At 31.9% G+C, this 26547-nt stretch overlaps 1 protein-coding gene across 2 annotated transcripts in view; it reads right to left on the reverse strand.

Moving 5' to 3' along the window:
- The window catches only part of LOC134706413 (cytochrome P450 20A1-like), a 58017-nt gene that overhangs the window by 16685 nt on the left and 14785 nt on the right, over nucleotides 1–26547 (reverse strand). Inside the window, exons 1-3 of one of the 2 annotated variants that reach the window (XM_063565329.1) lie at nucleotides 11551–11696; nucleotides 7921–7970; nucleotides 5923–6092 (exon numbers count right to left, since the gene is read on the reverse strand). In XM_063565329.1, the coding sequence (XP_063421399.1) occupies nucleotides 5923–6092; nucleotides 7921–7970; nucleotides 11551–11622 (292 nt within the window). In that variant the 5' untranslated portion in view covers nucleotides 11623–11696. Of the gene's footprint in view, nucleotides 1–5922; nucleotides 6093–7920; nucleotides 7971–11550; nucleotides 11697–26547 lie in introns of those variants that run through there. The other variant, XM_063565330.1, reaches the window with a different exon arrangement.

The raw sequence follows: 26547 nt of genomic DNA on the forward strand, positions 1-26547 counted from the left end.
TTAGCTACCTTTGTATTAAAAAAAACTAGTTGTCCTTTTCAATCATGGTCGAAATCCGACAATCTGACTGTACTACTGTCGACAGGCAAGTGATTTGAACTAGCATTACTAGTTTTTTTTTTTTTTTATTGTTTTCATGAATTTGCAAAATTTTCAGTGGCGAATATTTCATGATCAGCAGAACAAAACTTTTGTCTTTATGAGTGTAATATTCCTTCTCCAGACGGACCATTAATGTGTTGGTTACGATAAGCAGTACTCTGTGAGACATGTAACTCTACATAAATACATGCTTGTGTGTGTGTGTTGAATATTTCTCTTGATGGAGACTTTTAAAGCCAAATGTATAGTACGTGTTAAGAAATTTTTATACGCCCGTTTACGGGACATACATGTATTATGGTATACCGTTGTCCGTCAACATGTCGGACGCTTCAACCAATTGGCAAAAAACTTCCGTGAAATTTTTGTATCTATTGGCGTGAGCTTCCTTTTGTCTTTTATGAATTTTAGATTGTACGTGTCAGAGTTATACGGTTTTACTTTTTAAAAAGGTCTTTTTTAAGTTTTCGGACATAACTCAATAAGTGCAAAGTTTCAGCAGTTCTCATGAAACTTTAGTGCATTGTTCATATCGATTGGTGTAGGATCAATTTTATAGATTTTCGATTGTACGATTCTGAGATATGGGGTTTTATTCTTTAACAAGGGGGGCTTTTCTTATTTTCGAACGCCTAACTCTGAGATTCTTTTTCCAATTTTCATACAACTTTGATGAATTGTTTAAATTTGTTGATGTAAATTCCGTTTTGATTTTCATTAATTTCTTATATGACATTGAGAAGTATTGAATCTCTTTGAAATTGTACCACAAGGTTTCATATCACAAATTGAGGTTGGGGTACATGTAATTGCTCTAAATGTTCAGGAATTAGGTTTCAAAAACAAGCATTTTACTAGTTTTACTAATTTACACCAACTTGTGTTTGAGTGTATGGATCTATCTAAAATTGTACTACAAGGTTCCATACCAAAAAGGGAAGGATGAGATTGAGGTTGGGGGTAATTACTACAAAAGGAATGACGGGGGGGGGGGGGGGGGGGGGGGGGGGGCATAATTTTTTTCTGCAAATTTTTGAATATATATCATGAAGAAATCTCCAATTGCTCAATAATATTTAAAGATCTTCGACTATATCTATTTTGTGTCAGAAACCTATATTATGTCAAAAATTTGATCGCAGTCCAAATTCAGTATATATATATTAAGCTTGGATATTGTGGCCAAACATGCCAAAACTGTTCAACCTCTGTGGGTGTATCAGGCTGCGCTCAGCGTAGCATTTTATTGTTGTTGGTGTAGGTCATCAATAGTACCAAAATATTTAACTATGCATAGTGTTTGATATTCCCAGATTATTTGACGTCTAGCGGGCTGTTTCTAACTTGCTGGTCCTACAGTTCGCTAACGACAGTTTGAAGAAATACAACAAAATATGAATGCTTGCTCATGATTTCACGAGCAAGAGTCATTTATACACTCAAGAAGAGTCCGACTCTGTAATGAAAGAAGAAGAAGAAGATGATTTTTGTGTGCCCAAATGTTAGCATGAACAAAGCATTTAAGAGAGATTGAGTATCATGTACCATACAATACGGTGCTAAATTTTCTTTGATTTTGACAGCCAGCAACCGATGTAAAATTTTGGATGATTTTCGTTATTTTGTTATCGTTTTTAATTGAATATTTCAATAAATATGATTACTCTACAAATCACTCGTTTTCATCCCCCCCCCCCCCCCCCCCCCCCCCCACCCCCTAAAAAAATAAATAAAAAAGTGAGAGGCATTAGATGCCAAAGAAACATTCGGGAAAGATGGACAACACTTGAATAATTTCTGTCGTCACACGTGAAATAAAAACCGAGATCAAATAGCACTTCAAACACTATTTACGTCCATTGGCAAGTTTAGTTCATACAAGTATTCAGAACTACAACATATTAATTTTGACCCTGCTTTGTATTGACCCGACAGGCTGCGCCGGATAAATATAAATATGAAATGAGATTTTTGATGAATTATTTATACATGTAGTATAAAAAACTATAGTTATGACGTTTCATGCATGTGCTATGAGAAAACTAGAAACTCATTGTTCCTATTTACAACTCGACGGAAAACTACAGATTCCGGAAGGTGTATGCTTGCATGCTGCTACTCTTGGTCTATTTGTACCCCCTCCCCCTCCTCCCGAAAATATACCATGAACTCAACATACCGCATCGCGACGATACGCTGCCAAAGAAAAGTATTTGTCACCAACTTCGTTTTCGAGAAAATTGTCCAAGAGGGTACTAAATTATATTGAATATGCTATGAATTTCCATCGTTCTTAGTGTTGATTAATCAATATTTTTTATTCTTTATATTTAAGCTTCATTCTCTATTCATCTGGTGTTTTTTTTTACCTTTTATTCTGCAGTATTTGCCCATTATTCTGTATTCCGTAAACATACCCCAATTCACTCAGACCCTTTTTTGTGGACACGTATTTTTTATTTAATTATAACAGTTCTAAACAATTATGATATGTTGATTGTCATTTCTCCTGCTTTAGTGGAACGTCACTTCGAGCGGATCGCTATTTTTATTCAAATTAGCAACCTTTACGACGGACACGAAAACGGCGACGTCATAATACAGTTACGACACTATAGCGGCGCCGAGAGCGATGCGTATAAACAATAGTGTGATTTCCCTTTAAGTCTGTAAAATGTATATAATTTGAAAGTACAATGACCAATTTGTAGCTTATGTTCCTTGTATATTGGATAGAAAATACTGTGGCAGATGTAGATAATTAAGGTATATACAGTTTCACCCGAAGAAAATTTTTCATGAATAATAAAATCTTCGCAGTTAGTCAAAATGATTGCCAAAATTATTTTTACTGTCTATAAATAAATGTAACAATGAAATTGAACTGAATCATGTTAAGGGGGTCCGCATTTTCCCCGCAAAAAAAGCACATGGCTTTCAACAATTGTAAACATAGCATTCAATTTGTGATCATGGATTACAGCTTTAATTAACTTAAATTGGATATATACATATTCAACATGTTCAATTTTAATAAGGTACAGTTAAAGCAATGTTTTAACTTTCCTCTGGATTAAGTTCTACAGTGGCGGATCCAGAACTTTTCCTTAGGGGGAGCCCACTGACTGACCTAAGAGAGGGCCGCTCCAGTCATGCTTCAATGATTCCCTTTATTATCAACCAAATTTTTTCCACAAAAAAAGGGGGGGAGGGGCTGGATCCGCCTATGTTCTAGTTTGAAAGATCAGTTAAAACATTAATGCTTTAAAACATTCTTTATTTTTGTCTAAGTTTTCATTTAACTCCTGTGTAAAATTCAAGTAATTCAACTTTATTTCTATTAAGTTTACAAACAGAAACCCATAAAACATCATGTTTTTTATATATTTTTCTGAATGTTACGACTTCCCAGTAGTACAAGTTAACTTTTTTTGTTCCAATGCCGTGGTACGAGTTAACTTGCTTCCGTATCTTATCACCGTAATTCTAGGAGGAACCCTAAACTGGACTCCTATCATATTGTGTTCACTTATCGCTACACTGACCTTCGGTGCGAAGCTATATATAGAACGGCGGACCAGTTTAGGAGGAACCCCATTTCTTACTCTTTGATTATTGAAGTTCCTTTGGGTCAGAGGCCATGACTCCTTTCCGTACACACTCCTCTGTTTACATTGAGATCGTTCTTAATATAATACGACGTTTACCGGCATTAACGAGTTAATTCTTCTTGACGAATACTTCGAAAAGGGAGACAACTCGAAACGATAACATGGAAGATTCCATATCTGCTGAAGGGGTGTTATAGGTAATTTTTACGATGAAACATTTATTTTAATTTAAATTATGCATGTGATTTAAAATTATGCAACAACAATAGCCCTCCATATGCAGACAGACATAGAAAGAATCCCATGAGTTTCAAATTAATCAATGAAGCGGGGAATCACTCAATCTGATACCCCTTGAAATCAGGAAAACTACACGCATGTGGGGTCTCACTAATTAGCGACAAAAAGCGTCAAGAAGCGACAAGAAGAAAAATAATAAGTGACAAAAAGCAACAAGAAGCTATTTAGCGACAAGAATACATTTTGTTATCACATACATTAAAATATTTTTTAGGATTATATTGAAAGATGAAGAAATAAAAAAAATTCGATGAAGAGATTGTGTACTTTTTATTATCATATTGATAGATGTAGAAATTAAACATGTGTAAGAGCAAAGGAAATGTAAACGCTATAAAATGAAAATAAAAACAAAAAGATTTGTCACCTTCCTTTTGAAGGATTTAATAAAACAAAAACATGAAATATTATTTCCTTCCTAACTGTACAATTAATTTTTCCTGATAGGACCAACATTAGCTGTGGCTTCACTCTAAGGTAATACACAATTAAGAGCAACAAATGAGATAAACTAGGTGCGTGTCCTTTGTTTTATTGCAACAATAACATCCATTAACACCTTCATCAATTACACACACCAGAATATAAAATTATTGTACCGAATAGTGAACACCTGTTGAAAACTCAAGATAGTCATCAGTTTCCTTTAATCTTCAATCTATATGCATAAACATGATAAATATCGTTAAATGAGACAATACACTAAATAAAATGATGAAAAATATTCACATTTTAATTATGTTTTCCTCTTGTTTGATTTCAGTTCTTAATTTGTATTTCACAATTTGTGTATGAATTTTCTGGACAATTATGCACAAATAAGGCATTTTGCAAGTTAATTATATATTGTACAAAAATGGTTTTAAAAACAAATAAAAAGACAAAATATACTTCCTGTGATACCTTATAAAATATCATGTAAATAAATGTAGCAACTGAATTAGATTTACAAGTTTCATTTTTCCCCCTATCAAAATTAACTTTCCTGTCGTTGAAATTGTTTTCTTTTTCATATTTTTTTCATATTTATTTCGAATAAGTAATATAAATAAAAAAATGTTTTCTTGTCGCTAAATAGTTTCTTGTTGCTAATATTATTCTTCTTGTCGCTTCTTGACGCTTTTTGTCTCTGCAATTCTTTTTGTCTCTAATTAGTGAGACCACGCATGGACATTAATACATAAACAAACCGCGACTTGCGATTTGGAACAAGAACATTTATTAAATGATATGATGAATGGTTCTCCATTTCTTTATGAGAGTACAGTATCAAATATCAGTTTCATAACGGTAAAATATAGAAATACTCCACTTCAGTTCTTGTGACAGAAATAGAATTATCGATCAGCTTTCAGAGAACTCTCGCAAGTTATCAAAATTTGGGAATTCCCTCTGACGTGTTTCTAAATTTATAAAAACACTAAATATAAATACTGTTTAATTCTGATTTTCCGTATTGTTAAAAACACGCATATAAGTCAAGGAAAATATCATACATGAAGATTATGAGTAATACATTACAGGAAAGTTGTTTATGTTCAATTGTTTTGCTTGTTTTTACCTTTTAAAGCAAGACAATCATAAGAATCTGAGATGTTGCCGAATGTTTAGAATAAAACGAATGACGTGAGGGAGTGTGTCATAGGGTCAATGGTAAAAGTCTACAGATTGCTTGACAGCAATCGTATCCCAAAAACAATTGATAAAAAGTCCACCACAAGAATGGTTTAAAAGACCTAAATAAGAACCAGAGAGAGAAATGTGAAGCCTAAATCGACTATAAATCATTTAGTTTCAGCTAACATGGCCAACATTGTTCAACTTCTATTTTTTACCTTTGATAAAACAACTTAAAGATCTTAGTATAGTATACAGTAACCCATAAAACTATGAAAGTAAATTAACTTACGAGGTCTGTCAAATACATTCTGGTGTTCTTTAAATAGATCAGCTGAGGCAATACTTGCCACAAACTGCTGTCCCATCCAAAATGATGCAATAGGTCCATACTGCTTGTGAATATCCAATAGGTACTCATGGAGACTCCCAGCCCTACTAATGTCTGCTAAATTACCATCTCTAAAGATGTAAATAATAAATTATAACTTGATAATATCATGTACATGTATATCAAAATCAATCTAACAGTATCAAAAGTATCTAGAATGTTTAAAAATGTCTAATGTCATGATTTCAATATTTCTCAGTTTAAGTATTTTCTTTTATTTGTCATGTTTGTGGAAGCATTTAGTATTTTTTTTGTTTATAAGTTAGATTGCATGTATAATGTTGAATAGCAGATGGTTTCTAAAAATTTAGGCCACACAAAAAATTATGTGTGTTTAATGTCACATGCTGAAAAAAAGGATAGGTAGGTAGGTAGGTTTTTTTTCCCCTTGGAGTCTGTGGGAGCAACATTGTGACTTTCACAGTGCTTAATTAACAAGAGGCTCTCAAGAGCCTGAATCGCTCACCTTAATTTTTTTGGTTAAATCTCTCATCAATGATTATTTTGGCTTTTCAATTTATTTAAATGTTCTTTGAATCTTCCTATTTTCTTCAAAAGCAAAAAAAAAAAATCATTTTCTCCTATGTTTTATTTTAGCCATAGGAGCTATGTTTCTTGACATACAAGGAAATAAAATATAAAATTTATACTAGATACTCTGAAACTCATTTAGCCTAAGTTTGGCTGAAATTGATACAGCAGTTTCAAAGGAGAAGATTTTTTAAAGTAAGTCAACATGATGAACAAATTGTGAAAAAAGTCTTTAAAGGGCAATAACTCCTTAAGGGGTCAATTGACAATTTTGGTCAAATTGACTTATTTGTAGATCTTACTTTGCTTAACATTTTTGCTATTAACAGTTTATCTGTATCTGTAATGATATTCAAGATAATAACTAAAAACTGCAAAATTTCTTTAAAATCATCAATTCAGGGGCATTATACATGAAAAAGCAGTCACCCAATTCGGCTGAAAATTTCAAGACAGGTAGACCTTGACCCAATAAATACTTTAACTTATTGTCTTATTTGCTCTAAATGCTGGAGTTCTTGAGATATAAGCCAAAAACTGCATTTTACCCTGTGTTCTATTTTTAGCCATGACGGCCATGTTTTTTGACGAAATAGAAAATAAAACACAAACTTTATTTTATACACCCTACTGTTCATTCAGTTGAAGTTTGGTTGAACTTGGTTGAGTAGTTTAAGAGGAGAAGATTTTTTAAAGTTAGCAAATATGATGAACAAATTGTGAAAAATTGTCATTAAAGGACAATAACCCCTTAAGGGGTCAATTGACAATTTTGGTCATATTAACTTATTTGTAGATCTTACTTTGCTAATCATTTTTGCTGTTAACAGTTTATCTTTATCTATAATAATATTCAAGATAATGACCAAAAACTGCAAAATTTCCTTAAAATTACCAATTAAGTGGCAGAAACCTAACAATGGGTTGTTTGATTCATCTGAAAATTTCAGGGCTGATAGATCTTGACCTAATGAACATTTTTACCCCATGTCAGATTTGCTCTAAATACTTTCGTTTTTAAAATATATGCCAAAAACTGTATTTGACCCCTATGTTCTATTTTTAGCAATGGCGACCATGTCTGTTGATAGATCAAAACTTCGGATACAATTTATAAACTAGATACCCTAAGGAACATTCAGTTAAAGTTTGGAAGTATTTGGCCTAGTAGTTTCAGAGGAGAAGATTCTTGAAATAGTTTACGACAACAGACGACGACAGAAGCCAAGTGATGGCATAAGCTCACTTGGCCCTTTGTGCCAGGTGAGCTAAAAATGGCCAAAAATCTTCAGGGTAGGGGATAAAAATTAGAATAGGTATGGGATTGGGTACAGTAAACACACATACTTTTTTTTGCCTTATACTTACTCTTTTGTAGTGGGATCTGGACCAGGGATTGAACTTGGCTTGGATGATCCCTGAAATAAAATTCCAAGATTTATAGTTAAATTAAAACACAAAAGGATAACACACTATTACACCAGTTCGGATTGAACAGTGTTAAAGTTAAAATCAAATTTTATAATCATAAGGCAGACAATCTTACTTGATCTCAAAAGAAAGCATATCCATCATGTCCATACATATAAACTATTTATTACATGTATCATTTGTACAAATTTCTTTTAACATGTTTAAAATGTAATGTTCCAAGTAGTTGGGAAGCTCCTTTAAACATTATATATTATATATAAAATAAACATTCATGGTAACAAATTTTATAATAATTTTGCTTTTTAATACATGTACCTTAAATAAAAAAATAATATATAGCAGATATATATGTGGCTTCTAAATTTTAGGCTAACCCTCCTGGTAAATGTTTCTTCGAATCCATTGTGATTTACAGAAGATAGGTGTTTGTTTTTAAGTTTACTATACAGTTGGTTGATTGGAAATTAATATTTTCATGCTAAACACTTCAGTATTTAAATGTTTAGGTTCTTTTTAAGAAAGTAATGTGAGAATTTTAAAATTGCATTGTAGTGTTCTTTGGAAAATTCAACACAAAAATCCATGCAATAACTGATAACTCTTGTATTTATTAAGGTCAAAATTTATTTAAATTTTCAGAACAATCTAATGCTTTTTTATGTATTCTCGAAAAATTATTTTATTTATTGAACAATATCTAAAAATTTCAATAAAAATTAAATATGTGTTTCTACAAAAATGTTCTATGACCTATTGGATTGGTAATAAAGATTGTTTTGTCACAAGCTGCAATATATCATGTCAGCATGCTTCTATGATAATGCATATGATGATTTGCAAATTGCTAATAAACAAATATTTATGGTGATTTACAAGGTTTTGACCAGGGAGCAAGAGTGGTCATAAAGTGAAGAGTGAAAGCTGTCAAGGTGAGACCAGTATAGTAGTCAAGAGGGGGTCTCATTGGGGGGTTCTGATTCCGGATCCTGCTCACTGTTTTGTCCGATTCCTGTATCCTGCTTATACTATGTACCTAAGCAATTCTCGTTTTTTTGTAATTTCCTGTGTCTTGCTAGACCTTAATTCCTGTTTTAACGCCAAAAAACAAATTTGACTTTCCAGTGTCACGCTTACAAAAAATCTGCAATCCGTGTCATGCTAAGACCTCAATGAGACCCACTCAAGAGTGATGAGGACTGATGGTTAAAAGTTAATTAGGTCATACAATTTTCAAAATTGACTAAATATGCATGTTAAAATATTAATGTAAAAAATAAATGTCATTTGCAGAATGGTTTTCCTGTGATAGAAGGAAATGAAGGAATATGGAAACTAGAGGCTCTAAAGAGCCTGTGTCGCTCACCTTGGTCTATGTGAATATTAAACAAAGGAAGCAGATGGATTCATGACAAAATTGTGTTATGGTGATGGTGATGTGTTTGTACATCTTACTTTAGTAAACAGTCTTGCTGATTACAATTTTCTCTATCTATAATGAACTTGGCCCAGTAGTTTCAGTGAAAAATGTTAATAAAAATTTACAAATTTTATGAAAATTGTTAAAAATTGACTATAAAGGACAATAACTCCTTAGGGGGTCAATTGACCATTTCGGTCATTTGACTTATTTGTAAATCTTACTTTGCTGAACATTATTGCTGATTACAGTTTATCTCTATCTATAATAATATTCAAGATAATAACCAAAATAAGAAAATTTTCCTTAAAATTACCGATTCAGGGACAGCAACCCAACAATGGGTTGTGTGATTCATCTGAAAATTTCAGGGCAGATAAATGTTGACCTGATAAACAATTTTACACCATGTCAGATTTGCTCTTAATGCTTTGGTTTTTGAGTTATAACCCCAAAACTGCATTTTACCCCTATGTTCTATTTTTAGCTGTGGTGGCCATCTTGATTTGATGGCCAGGTCACCGGACACATTTTTTAAACAAGATACCCCAAAGATGATTGTGGCCAAGTTTGGATTAATTTGGCCCAGTAGTTTCAGAGGAGAAGATTTTTGTAAATGATAACCAAGATTTACGAAAAATGGTTCAAAATTGACAATAAAGGGCAATAACTCCTAAAGGGGTCAACTGACCATTTTGGTCCTGTTGACTTATTTGTAAATCTAACTTTGCTGAACATTATTGCTGTTAACAGTTTATCTTTATCTATAATAATATTCAAGATAATGACCAAAAACTGCAAAATTTCCTTAAAATTACCAATTAAGTGGCAGAAACCTAACAATGGGTTGTTTGATTCATCTGAAAATTTCAGGGCAGATAGATCTTGACCTGATAAACAGTTTTACCCACGTCAAATTTTCTCTAAATGCTTTGGTTTTTGAGTTATAAGCCAAAAACTGCATTCTACCCCTATGTTCTATTTTTAGCCATGGCGGCCATCTTGGTTGGTTGACTGGGTCACGCCACACATTTTGTAAACTAAATACCCCAAAGATGATTGTGGCCAAGTTTGGATTAATTTGGCCCAGTAGTTTCAGAGGAGAAGATTTTTGTAAAAGATTATTTAGATTTATGAAAAATGGTTAAAAATTGACTATAAAGGGCAATAACTCCTTTACTGACCATTTCGGTCAAGTTAACAATTTTGTAAATCTAACTTTGCTGAACATTATTGCTGTTTACAGTTTATCTCTATCTATAATAATATTCAAGATATTAACCAAAAACAGCAAAATTTCATTAAAATTACCAATTCAGGGGTAGCAACCTAACAACAGATTGTCTGATTCATCTGAAAATTTCAGTGCAGATAAATCTTGACCTGATAAACAGTTTTACCCATGTCAAATTTTCTCTAAATGCTTTTGTTTTTGAGTTATAAGCCAAAAACTGCATTCTACCCCTATGTTCTATTTTTAGCCATGGCGGCCATCTTGGTTGGTTGGCAGGGTCACCGGACACATTTTTTTAAACTAGATACCCCAATGATGATTGTGGCTAAGTTTGGTTTAATTTGGCCAAGTAGTTTCAGAGGAGAAGATTTTTGTAAAAGTTAACAACGACGACGGACGACGGACGCAAAGTGATGGGAAAAGCTCACTTGGCCCTTTGGGCCAGGTGAGCTAAAAAGGGGGGATATAAAATTTGCAATTTCTTTTTTTGTGGCAAGCAGAGGCGGATTTCTGGATCTGCCACTTGCAAGGTTGATTCTTTGTTTTGTCACAATGGAAAAGGTTAATTTTATTTTAATGATTTTAGATGTTGTAGCAAGCTGTCACAGAATAAAATTAGCCTTTTTAGACCTCAAAACAACAGTATGCAGTCATGACCAGTCATCAAGCCCTTGCAAGTGCTTTATTGTGCTATAATATATATTGCCACTTTTACCTTTTCTCAGTATTTTTTTGCACTGAAAATTGCATAATCTTTTGGGACATTACTCCACAAAAATACATTGAGGTATGAAAAGGTCCCATCAGGACTGTCAAATTGAAAGTAGGATCTGTAGTCATTTCAGTGTGTACATCTGGAGGTCTAACTTGACCCTAATTTAACGCTTAAGCTATCAAATATATTCAATCTTACTGGATAGAGATAAATTACAACTGCTATTAGTCCTCCAACAAATGTCACGGCAAAAATAGCAAAATCCAACATTGCAATATTGCCGACGTAGATGATTGATGAATCGATGTAAACTTCGTACCTTTTCCGTCTCGGACCAATCAAGTCGTACCCATTTCTGTAAACTCGTCCCTCGTCTTACTTTAATGACAAAAGGTTACATATAAAAGAAAACCTCCAAAAACAACGCTTTACAGTCTCGAGTTTGCAGTATCTTCAACTTATCTCGTCTGAGCATGAAACGCTATAAGGTAGAATTTTTTATTGAATTTTATATCTTTGAAAAAGAAGGCGTTTTTTTTTAATCAGTAATATGCAGTGGCTATTTTGCAGGCTCCAAGATTAAAACAAACTATGAAACAGTAAACTGTCTTGATTCGTCACTTGAATCAATATCAAATAAAAATTAATTGGTTTATAGAGAACTATATGCTACGTGACTGTTTTACTATCTATTTCTACCCTAGATAGTGCGATTACATTATAAAATGTTTATTTCAAATTTAGCAATGATTCTGTAATTCTTAAAGATTTGAAAATTCAAAGTCAAATATATAACAGCAAGCAGTTCGAAATTGTTTTTTTTCATTAAAATTGTAGAACAATTGTGTCGCCTCAAACTATTAAAAGTTTGTTTTTTTCAATATAGGAGATTCACTTTGACTTTGAAAATTTCCATCTTCGAAGTCGGATTGATAACATTTAAAGTATTGAAGCGCAAAAAAGCTTCAGAAAATGTTACCCAATATATATATGACAAGACTTCTACATATATATTTGTAATGGCGGAATCTTGTCCATTTCAGAGGATACTCCAATTACCATAGTTAACAATCTTGTGCATTGACAATTACTTGTGTATACTTTGAATATCAAAGTTAGTTTTACGGTGAAAAAAATCACCGGGTACAAGCTTCAAAAACAGGTTAGCGCGCAGTCATCTTGAAATTGTTCATTCTTTTAAATGAGTGGATAAAAATCCATATGCAAATACCTGTGAAAATAGTGCTAAATTCTGACATTTCGTACAAAAGTCGAGCAACATAAACGAGTCATAAACGGTAAAAAAAAAACACCATCGCGTGACGTTACCATTGATAAACCGAACACGGACATCATGGAGTGGTTGAGTGGAAAATTGTCATCACATTGAACGAGAAACCCTTTGCCATCAATTTGTCATTTCAGCGATCTTATCTCATGTAACACAGCTAGCTAGAATACCTGAACTGTCTTTTGTGAAGTTTTTTTGTTCACAATTCAAAGTGATTGCAGACAAGCAGATCGTTTCTAAGGGATTGCTTTCCGACAATCATGCAGTTCACATTCCTTTGTTAGTATTTGCTGACGTTTTTTTTTATACGTTTTCATGAGATAACATATTTTTTTTGTATTACAATGGGTAATTTTGTTTGATATTTGAAAAAATAAGATTTTTTTGTTTTAGAATTTTGACCATGATTTAATGAAACATTTCAATGTGCGACTGAAAAATAAAACAACAAAAATGTCACTCGACTGTACTAGACATGTTCTTATGTTGTACTGTTGTACCACTGTCCCAGGTTAGGGGAGGGTTGGGATCCCGCTAACATGTTTAACCCCGCCACATTATGTATGTATGTGCCTGTCCCAAGTCAGGATTCTGTAATTCAGTGGTTGTCGTTTGTTTATGTGTTACATATTTGTTTTTCGTTAATTTTTTTTTATATAAATAAGGCCGTTAGTTTTCTCGCTTGAATTGTTTTACATTGTCTTATAGGGGCCTTTTATAGCTGACTATATGCGGTATGGGCTTTGCTCATTGTTGAAGGCCTTACGGTGACCTATAATTGATAATGTTTGTGTTATTTTGGTCTTTTGTGGATAGTTGTCTCATTGGCAATCATACCACATCTTCTTTTTTATATTGATTATTGGAAACTGCATTTATTTTCAAAAAATAGTAATACAAATCACAGAGCAGGCGTTTTAAAGGCATATTTTAATGATATATTCTAGAAATTTGCTGATAGATATATTTCTTAAATTCATATTTAATTTCAAATTGAATGTGAATTTGATTACATGTTGTAATGAACTGTTACATAATTAATTTATGTACACGTATTTATCTGCCTTAGTATGTATTCCTGCGTTTATTTTCCCTGTCATACAGTGTTGTTTTTTTAACACTTATTATTGAATGAATGAATGAATGAATATTTTATTTGCGAAAGCATAAATAATATGCTATGGCAATACATAAACAAGTATATACAATGTGACAAAACAACAGATAGCAGAGAACAATACATAATATAATAAAGGTACAATTAATTCACAATACATGATCTAATTTTCCAAGCATATTTCAGATAGTTACACAGTTTAGTTGTGATTGATTTTGATTTTGCTTGAAGTAAATGAAAAAGTTTAAAATTATTTGGCCAAGAACAATAATATTTTGGCAAATGTTCTTGTCTCACAGTGCTGTAAGCTGGACATACAAGTATAAAGTGGTATTCATTTTCAATACAAGCCATATTGCAGCATATACATAGACGCATATGTCTAGGAATATTTTTATATCGCCCTAATTCTAAATTCAGTTTCAAAGTACCACTTCTCAATTTTGTAAGTAAGTTACTATTAATAAAAAAATCTAAATAATTCTCTATTACAAAGTCTGGTTTGAGGTTTTTATAAATACATAGTTTTTCACAATCATTTATTGATGCATACCAAGTTTGTAAATACTGGTCCTTTATACGAGTTTTTATAACATCTAACTGTATATTTACATAATTCTGTGCAGTCCAAACATAGTTCAAACCAAGATTAAACAACAAATCACGAACACTAGACGCCCAGTTCTTTTTACCCTTGTTTGCATCTTCTAATAAAAGTTGGTAAACATCATAAACAATAGGTGGCTTATTTACAATAATATGAAGCCAATATTTCAAAATAATTTGTTTTCTTGAGACATACATAGGCAAATGACCAAGTTCACCACATAAAAAACTTAAAGGAACATTTTTACCTAGTTTTAAAACAAATCTACAGAAACGGTTGTGTATTTGCTCTATATCATTTGCACGGTGAAAACCCCATATTTCAGATGCATAGTTCAATACGGAACCAACCATACTATCGAACAGTACACATTCTTGACTTGTGGATAAAAACACATGTTTTAAAGAGTTCAGAAGTGACGATAGCGCTCTTGATCCCTGTTGAGATAATCTTTTTTGGGTATGTAAAAATTTTCCATTGTAATGAAGTAGCATACCCAAATACACGTAAGAGTCCACTATCTGTAGTTCTTTACCTTCATACACGAAACTGAAGTTAGCTGGCTGCCATCCATTTCTAAAAACAACAACTTTGGTTTTGTCTGTATTTACCTCGATGTTCCATTTCTTACAATAGATTGATAGTGTATCTAGTAATTTTTGTAACATTTCAGGAGACTTACTAAACAATACAGTGTCATCAGCGAAAAGAATTAAGTAAATTAGAAAACCATTCAGTTGTACAACGTCATCACTAGCATTTACGGACATATCTTCTATAATATCATTGATGAAGAACAAAAATAATAAGGGAGACAATGGGTCCCCTTGTTTCACACCAAGTAAATTGTTAATTGCGTCCGAAAGTAAACCACCAGATCTCACGCGTAGCTGGACAGACGAATAAATAGATTTGATCATATTAACGAATTTGCTACTGACACCATTTTGTAGAAGTTTATATAATAAGATCCGTCTGCTTAGTTTATCAAATGCTTTACGGAAATCCACAAAGGTACAAAACAGTTTCATTTTACGTTGCAGGATATGTGTAATAATTCCATGGATAACAAAAATTGCATCTATAGTTGAACGGCCTGGTCGGAATCCAAATTGGTTATCAATTAATTTTTCTTCATCTTCTGACCACGCTAGTAAGCGACTTGTTAATATAGACGTAAATAGTTTAGATAAGACACTTACTAATATAATAGGTCTATAGTTGTTTGGGTCCGTTAAATCACCACTTTTCGGAACTGCAATTACAAGTCCTTCTGACCAGAGTTCAGGAAAAATCCCATTTTCAAATACATTATTAAAAAGTGTTTTTAAGATCGGCGCAAAAAATAGTGGACCCGCTGAGAACATTTCACCTATAATGCTGTCGTTACCCGCACTTTTTCCGGATTTCAATTTGTGTATTGCTTTTATAACTTCTTCATCAGTAATTTCAGAATCTAAAAAGTCAACGTGGGATTCACTTATTTGTATATTATTTAGAAAGTCTAATACTTCGTTGCAGATATCTGGTGGGCTGTCCCCAAGAATAGTTTCAAAATGTTTAAACAGTACATCATTATCTACTACACAGCGTGATTTAGTCTTAGGTTTTATGGCTGACCAAAATTGCTTAGGGTTCGTTTTGGCAGTTGCACATAATTCAATTCCTTTCCGACGCTTAAACCTTGCCCTGGCTTGTCGTTTCGCTTTATTAAATGAATTTCTGGATGAAATATAGAATGTTCTGTTAATATCTGTCGGATGACGCAGAAAAGTGTTCCGAAATTTATGAAAATTCTCTCGTTCATTAGCGCACTTGTCATCAAACCATTCATTGTTTTTACGAATGTTGTTCTCATTAACATTGCCACATAAGCGGGAGGTTTAAGTAGCCATAAAACCAGGTCCAACCCGCCATTTTTCTTTAAATGTTCTATACCAAGTAAGGAGTACGGCAGTTGCTATCAAATAGTCCGTTTTTATATGTTGGGTCATGTTTGTTTTTGTTGCATTTAAGTGTTTCTATCGTTCCGTTGTTTACCTCATTTAATGCTGTGTTTTGGTTTTTGACGCGGAATTGTTTTCGCTCAATCGATTTATTACTAATGAAGATCGGTATACTACTGTTGCCTTTATTTATTACTGCATATCATGTTTGTTTTTTATATGTTGTTTTTGAACATAAATTATGCCGTTGTTATGTCGAGGCCTCTTTATATTTTGCTATGCGGTTACCGTATAGATTTTGTTCATTGCCCTTGGCCGTACGGCGAGCGATATTATAAAATAAGAATTTACCGATCACCACGATGACCGACCGTGCAAGGGCTGTTTAGCCAGTCAAATTCGTTAAACAGTTATCAAAGGTACCAGGATTATAACTTCCATTTGTCACCACGATGAAAAGTGACGAACATTTTAAATACATGATGGGAATAGTTGAATGTTAAATAGAGAAATATATTATCGCTTAACAAACACATTTTAACAATTTGAATACTTAACATGTCTTGGTGAGATTATTTTTCTTACAATTCTAAAGTGTTATGCATATCATATAATATACATTATTTGAAAAAAGTTTCTTTTATTAACATTGTTATGATATTGTAATTATTATGTTTATTTATGTTGGCCTAATTTGTGTTGTATGGCCTGATAGTTGTTTACCAAATAATCTTATAACTGTGCAGTTTAGGAATCACTGGAACAATCACAGAATGATTAGAACTTTCTAGAATGATCCTTATAAAAGATGCGTAATTTAAACTTCTACGTTATTCCAGAAACTTCCGTTGTAACTTTCCAGGATTTTCCACAATGTTCCGTTCTAGCGTGTTCTAGAATAATCTGTCACAACTATATATATACAGACACTAAAGTTAAACTCATACAATTAAACTTGGACATAGACATTGATAGACATTAGTATTCACAGCATTTGGATTGACACTTTTATTCTACAAACAACATCATACTGGATTGTGACATTAGTAGTGAACGTAATATTCAAATTGGATTCCGAAAGATTTCCGGATACAGATAAAGATAACAGATTGGACTCATATTTTGACAGTTAAGTTAACATTTATATTTGTAAAATACTTCTTGTAAACTTTTGTATATTAAATATTGTTAAATTTTACTATTGATTTGTGTCTTTTGTTGGCTACAATATAAAGGCGATTTCTGGCCGTAACAGAAATTGGGGGCTCGTCCGGGATACTGAACATATTTTATTCAAAATTTGTTTAATATTTTTATTATAACTAGCCAACAAAATTCTACAAAATGGCATTTGATGCTGGTAAATTTTTGAAAACGCCGACCTGGTGGGGCAAGCTCGCCATGTTATGATATTGTAATTATTATGTTTATTTATGTTGGCCTAATTTGTGTTGTATGGCCTGATAGTTGTTTACCAAATAATCTTATAACTGTGCAGTTTAGGAATCACTGGAACAATCACAGAATGATTAGAACTTTCTAGAATGATCCTTATAAAAGATGCGTAATTTAAACTTCTACGTTATTCCAGAAACTTCCGTTGTAACTTTCCAGGATTTTCCACAATGTTCCGTTCTAGCGTGTTCTAGAATAATCTGTCACAACTATATATATACAGACACTAAAGTTAAACTCATACAATTAAACTTGGACATAGACATTGATAGACATTAGTATTCACAGCATTTGGATTGACACTTTTATTCTACAAACAACATCATACTGGATTGTGACATTAGTAGTGAACGTAATATTCAAATTGGATTCCGAAAGATTTCCGGATACAGATAAAGATAACAGATTGGACTCATATTTTGACAGTTAAGTTAACATTTATATTTGTAAAATACTTCTTGTAAACTTTTGTATATTAAATATTGTTAAATTTTACTATTGATTTGTGTCTTTTGTTGGCTACAATATAAAGGCGATTTCTGGCCGTAACAACATATTATAACGATAGGCGTCACGATGTAGCTAGACGAATATTTAGGTTTAAAATTTCTTTTCAACCGAATCAATCAAGGATAGATATTTATTTGGTGACTGTATTGAATATTCTTTTCTCACAATAGTATGTATAGGATATACTATGTTTCTATGTACCCCTTCACATTAGCACATGTTTGTAGTAGGTATCCAAAACAAACGAGCTCATTTGTAGAACTTCTATTAATTATCTGTAATATTTTTTTAAGAAAAAAATCCAATGGATTACCCTGGTATCTATGATGAGTTTAGTTATAACCAATAGGTCAATGCCACTGCTGGTGGAGTTTTAGTTCCCCGATACTATAAACCAGCCCATTAGTCCGCACTTCTGTGTTTGACTGTTTGACATGCATTATCAATGATATGTTCATAATTAAAAATCAACTGTTGTTAAAATGTGATTTTTTAATTTTTTTTTTAGGCTTTTCTACATCAGGAAAAGATCGCTTGCTTTGATGTACTTGGCAAAGCATTTAGGAATTTTTGGTCCCCGATGCTCTTCAACTTCTTATTTTATTTGGCCTTTTTAACTTATCAAGATTCGATTGTCACCGATGAGTCGTTTATAGACGAAACGCACGTCTGGCGCAAATACTAAATTTCAATCCTGGTATCTATGATGAGTTTACCTAAAGTCGTTAACTTTAAGTGGCGTCCGTATTATGGATAGAAATACAAAACATCCTCCCGTGGTAAAAGGAACAAAGGCAATCATACATATTGATAATTTGAATGAAGTTATCAAGAAAGGACGATGGTAATAAATTAAATAATATTTTTTTGGTAGCTACATTTATAAGATTGTTAAAAATACCTTCAATATGTAGGATAACCTTTGTAGCAATTACTACGGGAATAATTTTGTTTTATATTTTAATCCATAAAATGATATTCAAATATTTGCAAATTCACAAATTCAAATACACATCTCTTCTGTTATGTACCGTTTGTTGTTTCTGCAATACGATCAAATTGTTTTGATGATTTGTCCTTATCTTACAAGATGGCCATTTGTTATTTCAATCTGGAATACAGTTTTAATATGCAAAGGTCGCCGGATTTAATAAATTTCACACTGACATGCACATTCAAAGTAAATCGTAAATAACTTAATCCTCTTACGTTAATGGTCCACTTTGTTTGAAAATAAGTAAATTTTTACGTTTGAACATAGTATTTAGAAATCTCTGTAATATGTGAGAATCAGCAAAACATTTCAGTGATTATGGTGTTGTAGTTGCAGGTATCGAGTTTTATTGTTTTTCAATCAATTGCTGTAAAAATCTATCTATTTGATCATGTCGATATCCGTAAGGTGAATATAAAAAAGAAGATGTGGTACGATTGCCAATGAGACAACTCTCCACAAGAGACCAAACGACACAAAAATTATGCCTATAGTTGAAATCAAGAATAATATACCATAGGTGAAATGTGACATTCATCATGTTTCTGTTTTCCTAATTGCAAATGAATTGTTCCTCCAGCACAATTTCCTTCCAAGATAAAGATATAATAAAGACAATAACAATCAAAACCAATGAGTGAACAAAGACTCACAAAACCAAAGGACATTTACATCAACAGTTATAAATAATAGTAAATAAACAACACGAACCCCACTAAAAACCGGGAGTGAAATCAGATACTCCGGAAGGGTAAGCATTTCCTTCACCGTATACGGCACCCATCCGACGGACAGTAGGATAAAACAAAGCATACGAAGAAGCAAAGCAACACCAGTAAGATCATACATAAACATATAGAGACAGGACATGACACATTAGTGTAGTATCGTTAAAGATTCAGTTGTTTATGAAATTATAAATGTTGATGTACCGGACTATATATGGGCTTAAACTGGAGGTAAATAAAGACCACATAATTCCAATTCATCAAATGAATATGATATAATACTAAGCTACGAGAAAATTTGTATCGAATACATTTGAATGTGTGTGTGTGTGTGCGTTTTTTTTTTTTTTTTTATAAAACATTGTATTTCTTTTCATTTATCACCAGAACCTGCCTTTAAAATACCTTTACCTCCTACTTGTTTGCCAATTAGTTGTTATTTTGTTTTATGTTATGAAATCACTGGACGAGCAGCCCTAGTAGACAAATTCAGTAAAACTAAAACAGCAAACATTAGCGAAGAATCGATTTATCGTGAAATATTCAGTTGTTTATAAAATCACAAATATTGATGAACAAGACTATATGACCTACAACTGCAAGTAAACAAAGCCTACATAATTCCAATATACAAAATGAATATGATATAATACAGGGTTACAAATACTAGAAAACTAGTATCTATACGGCTCCTAAAATATTTTGACATAAAACATTGATCTTTTTTCTTCATTTCAATGATCACCAGAATCTGGTTTTAAAAAAGGCTTAACAGAGGGTCGAAAGAGACCAGAGGGACAGTCATACTATTACATCGACAAAAAAACTGACAATGCCATGACTAAATTGAAAAAAGACAAACAGACACATGATAGAAGGGTAGCCAGATACTTTTAAGATACATAAATGTAGATTTTTGTTTTCATGATAATCTTTTTCAAATAATTTACTCCATTCAATCACGTTCGATGTTTTTTTTTATGATTTCCCCCCATTATCCTTTCCTGTAATAGATTTAAAACAGATTTTATATGTGAAGGCCAATTATTTGCTCCATATAATGATAATATCTTTGAAAAAAACAGATAAAGTAAGTATGTCTGACTCTTTTTTGCATCAGTTATCAAACGAAATAATGCCATACTAAACAAAAAGTGTGAAAACAACAGAATAGAAAAAAATAGTATTACAACTACAAACGATAAGACATTTAACAATATACAATCAGAATTACAAATAAAACATAGTATTTAGATACTTGAATGTTCTATAAACATATACCGTGACACGTCTTATAGAAAAGCTAATTCACAATCAGCAAAACAGTCATATTCAGGATTTGGTCATGTTCGATACTTAAAAGACAAGACGATGTAAATGGTAAACCACAATCGAAGTCGTGGTAAAAATAGCTTCACTATCGCTTACGAGAAAAAAATGATATTAAAAAGCAAAATATCAATCATTGCCATTAAAATATTTCTTCGAACATTATGGAAAAGAAACAAAACGAAATTCGGTTAATTATCAAAACTGGAGATGAATTTCAAGTTTGTGGTTCTGAGCTATGATCTTTTAGTATTGTTACCCTAGAAATAATTATTGAAAACCAAAATAATGTTGTTCAAGGTTTAAGTAGTCTCGACACATCCCTTCTTTGTCATTCGATTTTACTCTGTTGGAGATTGAACGAGAAGTTCCAAATCCTACTTTATTTTATAGACACATAATTTGTTGTTGTTATATTGCTCGTAAAATGTACATTTCAATCCATCAGTTTACCATGCATGATATATCGAAATGGAATAAGGAATTCATTCATGTACATACATAGATTAAATCTGGTTTCACCAATAGCTAATGATATATATATATATACGTTGCATGGTGACAGTTTTGCTATAATTTATGATGGAGTTGATATGGAAAAGCTTGCTAGTTCTCATTTTGTCAAAAGGTAAATATTGATGTGTAACTGCTGTTAAATATGCTTGTTTTCAGGGGGTTTAACGAGAATAATGACCTAATGTTATGGAAAGATGACAATATTCAAATGATAAGAATATACATACGTTTTCTTCTATTAAATCATGACGATTACTGCAGATACATTATTATATGTTGGATACTATTTTTTTCGTGTGTTTCGTGGACACAGGTCAACCACAAATTCAAATGATCAACGAATCAAAACTTTTGTATACGCTAAAAAATCCACTAAAAACTAAATTTGAGCAGTCCACAAAAATTCATACCAACGAAAACAAATGGATCCAAATGGATTAGTCTAAAAAGGGAAAAAAAGAAGTAGAGAAAATCTTACATACTGACAACAAGAAATGTACAGATTAGGACAATTAAATATCCCAAAACCGTTTAAAACAAAATGAGTAACGTTTGTATAACACCAGGCCGCTGAAGTCATGTGTATTATCAATTTTATTATATGAAGAGGATAAGGTGTTGACTATATCTCTTCGATTGGTGTTTTCTTTTCTCTTTACCCGTAACATCTTCTTCCTTTTACATACAAACACTTTTTTGCAATCCTTACTATCAACAGAATTTTGTTATAACTGAAAATAATTCTAACAAGATTTAAAAAAAATTCCATTTGCCTACTATTTAGAATGTGTCACACGATTTTAGATTACTGATTATGACTATTTTGAAATTGTAGTTTTTAGACTAATGTTCTTTTTTAAATGTATAACTGTGCATTGGTTTCCTCGTATATCCTGAAATCAATATACATTGATAAATTTGTCAAAATTTTACCAAACTAATATTATTCGAGTCGTTTATATATTTCAGAAAAAATATTAAGAAACTCAGAACTAATGTTCCATAAGTCGGACTCTTTGAGTTAAGGTTATGTGCAACATGTGAACATCGCTAGATCAAATAATTTACTCCATTCAATCACGTTCGATGTTTTTTTTTTATGATTTCCCCCCATTATCCTTTCCTGTAATAGATTTAAAACAGATTTTATATGTGAAGGCCAATTATTTGCTCCATATAATGATAATATCTTTGAAAAAAACAGATAAAGTAAGTATGTCTGACTCTTTTTTGCATCAGTTATCAAACGAAATAATGCCATACTAAACAAAAAGTGTGAAAACAACAGAATAGAAAAAAATAGTATTACAACTACAAACGATAAGACATTTAACAATATACAATCAGAATTACAAATAAAACATAGTATTTAGATACTTGAATGTTCTATAAACATATACCGTGACACGTCTTATAGAAAAGCTAATTCACAATCAGCAAAACAGTCATATTCAGGATTTGGTCATGTTCGGTACTTAAAAGACAAGACGATGTAAATGGTAAACCACAATCGAAGTCGTGGTAAAAATAGCTTCACTATCGCTTACGAGAAAAAAATGATATTAAAAAGCAAAATATCAATCATTGCCATTAAAATATTTCTTCGAACATTATGGAAAAGAAACAAAACGAAATTCGGTTAATTATCAAAACTGGAGATGAATTTCAAGTTTGTGGTTCTGAGCTATGATCTTTTAGTATTGTTACCCTAGAAATAATTATTGAAAACCAAAATAATGTTGTTCAAGGTTTAAGTAGTCTCGACACATCCCTTCTTTGTCATTCGATTTTACTCTGTTGGAGATTGAACGAGAAGTTCCAAATCCTACTTTATTTTATAGACACATAATTTGTTGTTGTTATATTGCTCGTAAAATGTACATTTCAATCCATCAGTTTACCATGCATGATATATCGAAATGGAATAAGGAATTCATTCATGTACATACATAGATTAAATCTGGTTTCACCAATAGCTAATGATATATATATATATACGTTGCATGGTGACAGTTTTGCTATAATTTATGATGGAGTTGATATGGAAAAGCTTGCTAGTTCTCATTTTGTCAAAAGGTAAATATTGATGTGTAACTGCTGTTAAATATGCTTGTTTTCAGGGGGTTTAACGAGAATAATGACCTAATGTTATGGAAAGATGACAATATTCAAATGATAAGAATATACATACGTTTTCTTCTATTAAATCATGACGATTACTGCAGATACATTATTATATGTTGGATACTATTTTTTTCGTGTGTTTCGTGGACACAGGTCAACCACAAATTCAAATGATCAACGAATCAAAACTTTTGTATACGCTAAAAAATCCACTAAAAACTAAATTTGAGCAGTCCACAAAAATTCATACCAACGAAAACAAATGGATCCAAATGGATTAGTCTAAAAAGGGAAAAAAAGAAGTAGAGAAAATCTTACATACTGACAACAAGAAATGTACAGATTAGGACAATTAAATATCCCAAAACCGTTTAAAACAAAATGAGTAACGTTTGTATAACACCAGGCCGCTGAAGTCATGTGTATTATCAATTTTATTATATGAAGAGGATAAGGTGTTGACTATATCTCTTCGATTGGTGTTTTCTTTTCTCTTTACCCGTAACATCTTCTTCCTTTTACATACAAACACTTTTTTGCAATCCTTACTATCAACAGAATTTTGTTATAACTGAAAATAATTCTAACAAGATTTAAAAAAAATTCCATTTGCCTACTATTTAGAATGTGTCACACGATTTTAGATTACTGATTATGACTATTTTGAAATTGTAGTTTTTAGACTAATGTTCTTTTTTAAATGTATAACTGTGCATTGGTTTCCTCGTATATCCTGAAATCAATATACATTGATAAATTTGTCAAAATTTTACCAAACTAATATTATTCGAGTCGTTTATATATTTCAGAAAAAATATTAAGAAACTCAGAACTAATGTTCCATAAGTCGGACTCTTTGAGTTAAGGTTATGTGCAACATGTGAACATCGCTAGATCAAATAATTTACTCCATTCAATCACGTTCGATGTTTTTTTTTTATGATTTCCCCCCATTATCCTTTCCTGTAATAGATTTAAAACAGATTTTATATGTGAAGGCCAATTATTTGCTCCATATAATGATAATATCTTTGAAAAAAACAGATAAAGTAAGTATGTCTGACTCTTTTTTGCATCAGTTATCAAACGAAATAATGCCATACTAAACAAAAAGTGTGAAAACAACAGAATAGAAAAAAATAGTATTACAACTACAAACGATAAGACATTTAACAATATACAATCAGAATTACAAATAAAACATAGTATTTAGATACTTGAATGTTCTATAAACATATACCGTGACACGTCTTATAGAAAAGCTAATTCACAATCAGCAAAACAGTCATATTCAGGATTTGGTCATGTTCGGTACTTAAAAGACAAGACGATGTAAATGGTAAACCACAATCGAAGTCGTGGTAAAAATAGCTTCACTATCGCTTACGAGAAAAAAATGATATTAAAAAGCAAAATATCAATCATTGCCATTAAAATATTTCTTCGAACATTATGGAAAAGAAACAAAACGAAATTCGGTTAATTATCAAAACTGGAGATGAATTTCAAGTTTGTGGTTCTGAGCTATGATCTTTTAGTATTGTTACCCTAGAAATAATTATTGAAAACCAAAATAATGTTGTTCAAGGTTTAAGTAGTCTCGACACATCCCTTCTTTGTCATTCGATTTTACTCTGTTGGAGATTGAACGAGAAGTTCCAAATCCTACTTTATTTTATAGACACATAATTTGTTGTTGTTATATTGCTCGTAAAATGTACATTTCAATCCATCAGTTTACCATGCATGATATATCGAAATGGAATAAGGAATTCATTCATGTACATACATAGATTAAATCTGGTTTCACCAATAGCTAATGATATATATATATATACGTTGCATGGTGACAGTTTTGCTATAATTTATGATGGAGTTGATATGGAAAAGCTTGCTAGTTCTCATTTTGTCAAAAGGTAAATATTGATGTGTAACTGCTGTTAAATATGCTTGTTTTCAGGGGGTTTAACGAGAATAATGACCTAATGTTATGGAAAGATGACAATATTCAAATGATAAGAATATACATACGTTTTCTTCTATTAAATCATGACGATTACTGCAGATACATTATTATATGTTGGATACTATTTTTTTCGTGTGTTTCGTGGACACAGGTCAACCACAAATTCAAATGATCAACGAATCAAAACTTTTGTATACGCTAAAAAATCCACTAAAAACTAAATTTGAGCAGTCCACAAAAATTCATACCAACGAAAACAAATGGATCCAAATGGATTAGTCTAAAAAGGGAAAAAAAGAAGTAGAGAAAATCTTACATACTGACAACAAGAAATGTACAGATTAGGACAATTAAATATCCCAAAACCGTTTAAAACAAAATGAGTAACGTTTGTATAACACCAGGCCGCTGAAGTCATGTGTATTATCAATTTTATTATATGAAGAGGATAAGGTGTTGACTATATCTCTTCGATTGGTGTTTTCTTTTCTCTTTACCCGTAACATCTTCTTCCTTTTACATACAAACACTTTTTTGCAATCCTTACTATCAACAGAATTTTGTTATAACTGAAAATAATTCTAACAAGATTTAAAAAAAATTCCATTTGCC

Source organism: Mytilus trossulus, chromosome 2, assembly GCF_036588685.1.
Source record: "Mytilus trossulus isolate FHL-02 chromosome 2, PNRI_Mtr1.1.1.hap1, whole genome shotgun sequence".
In the NCBI taxonomy this organism is placed as follows: Eukaryota; Metazoa; Mollusca; class Bivalvia; order Mytilida; family Mytilidae; genus Mytilus; species Mytilus trossulus.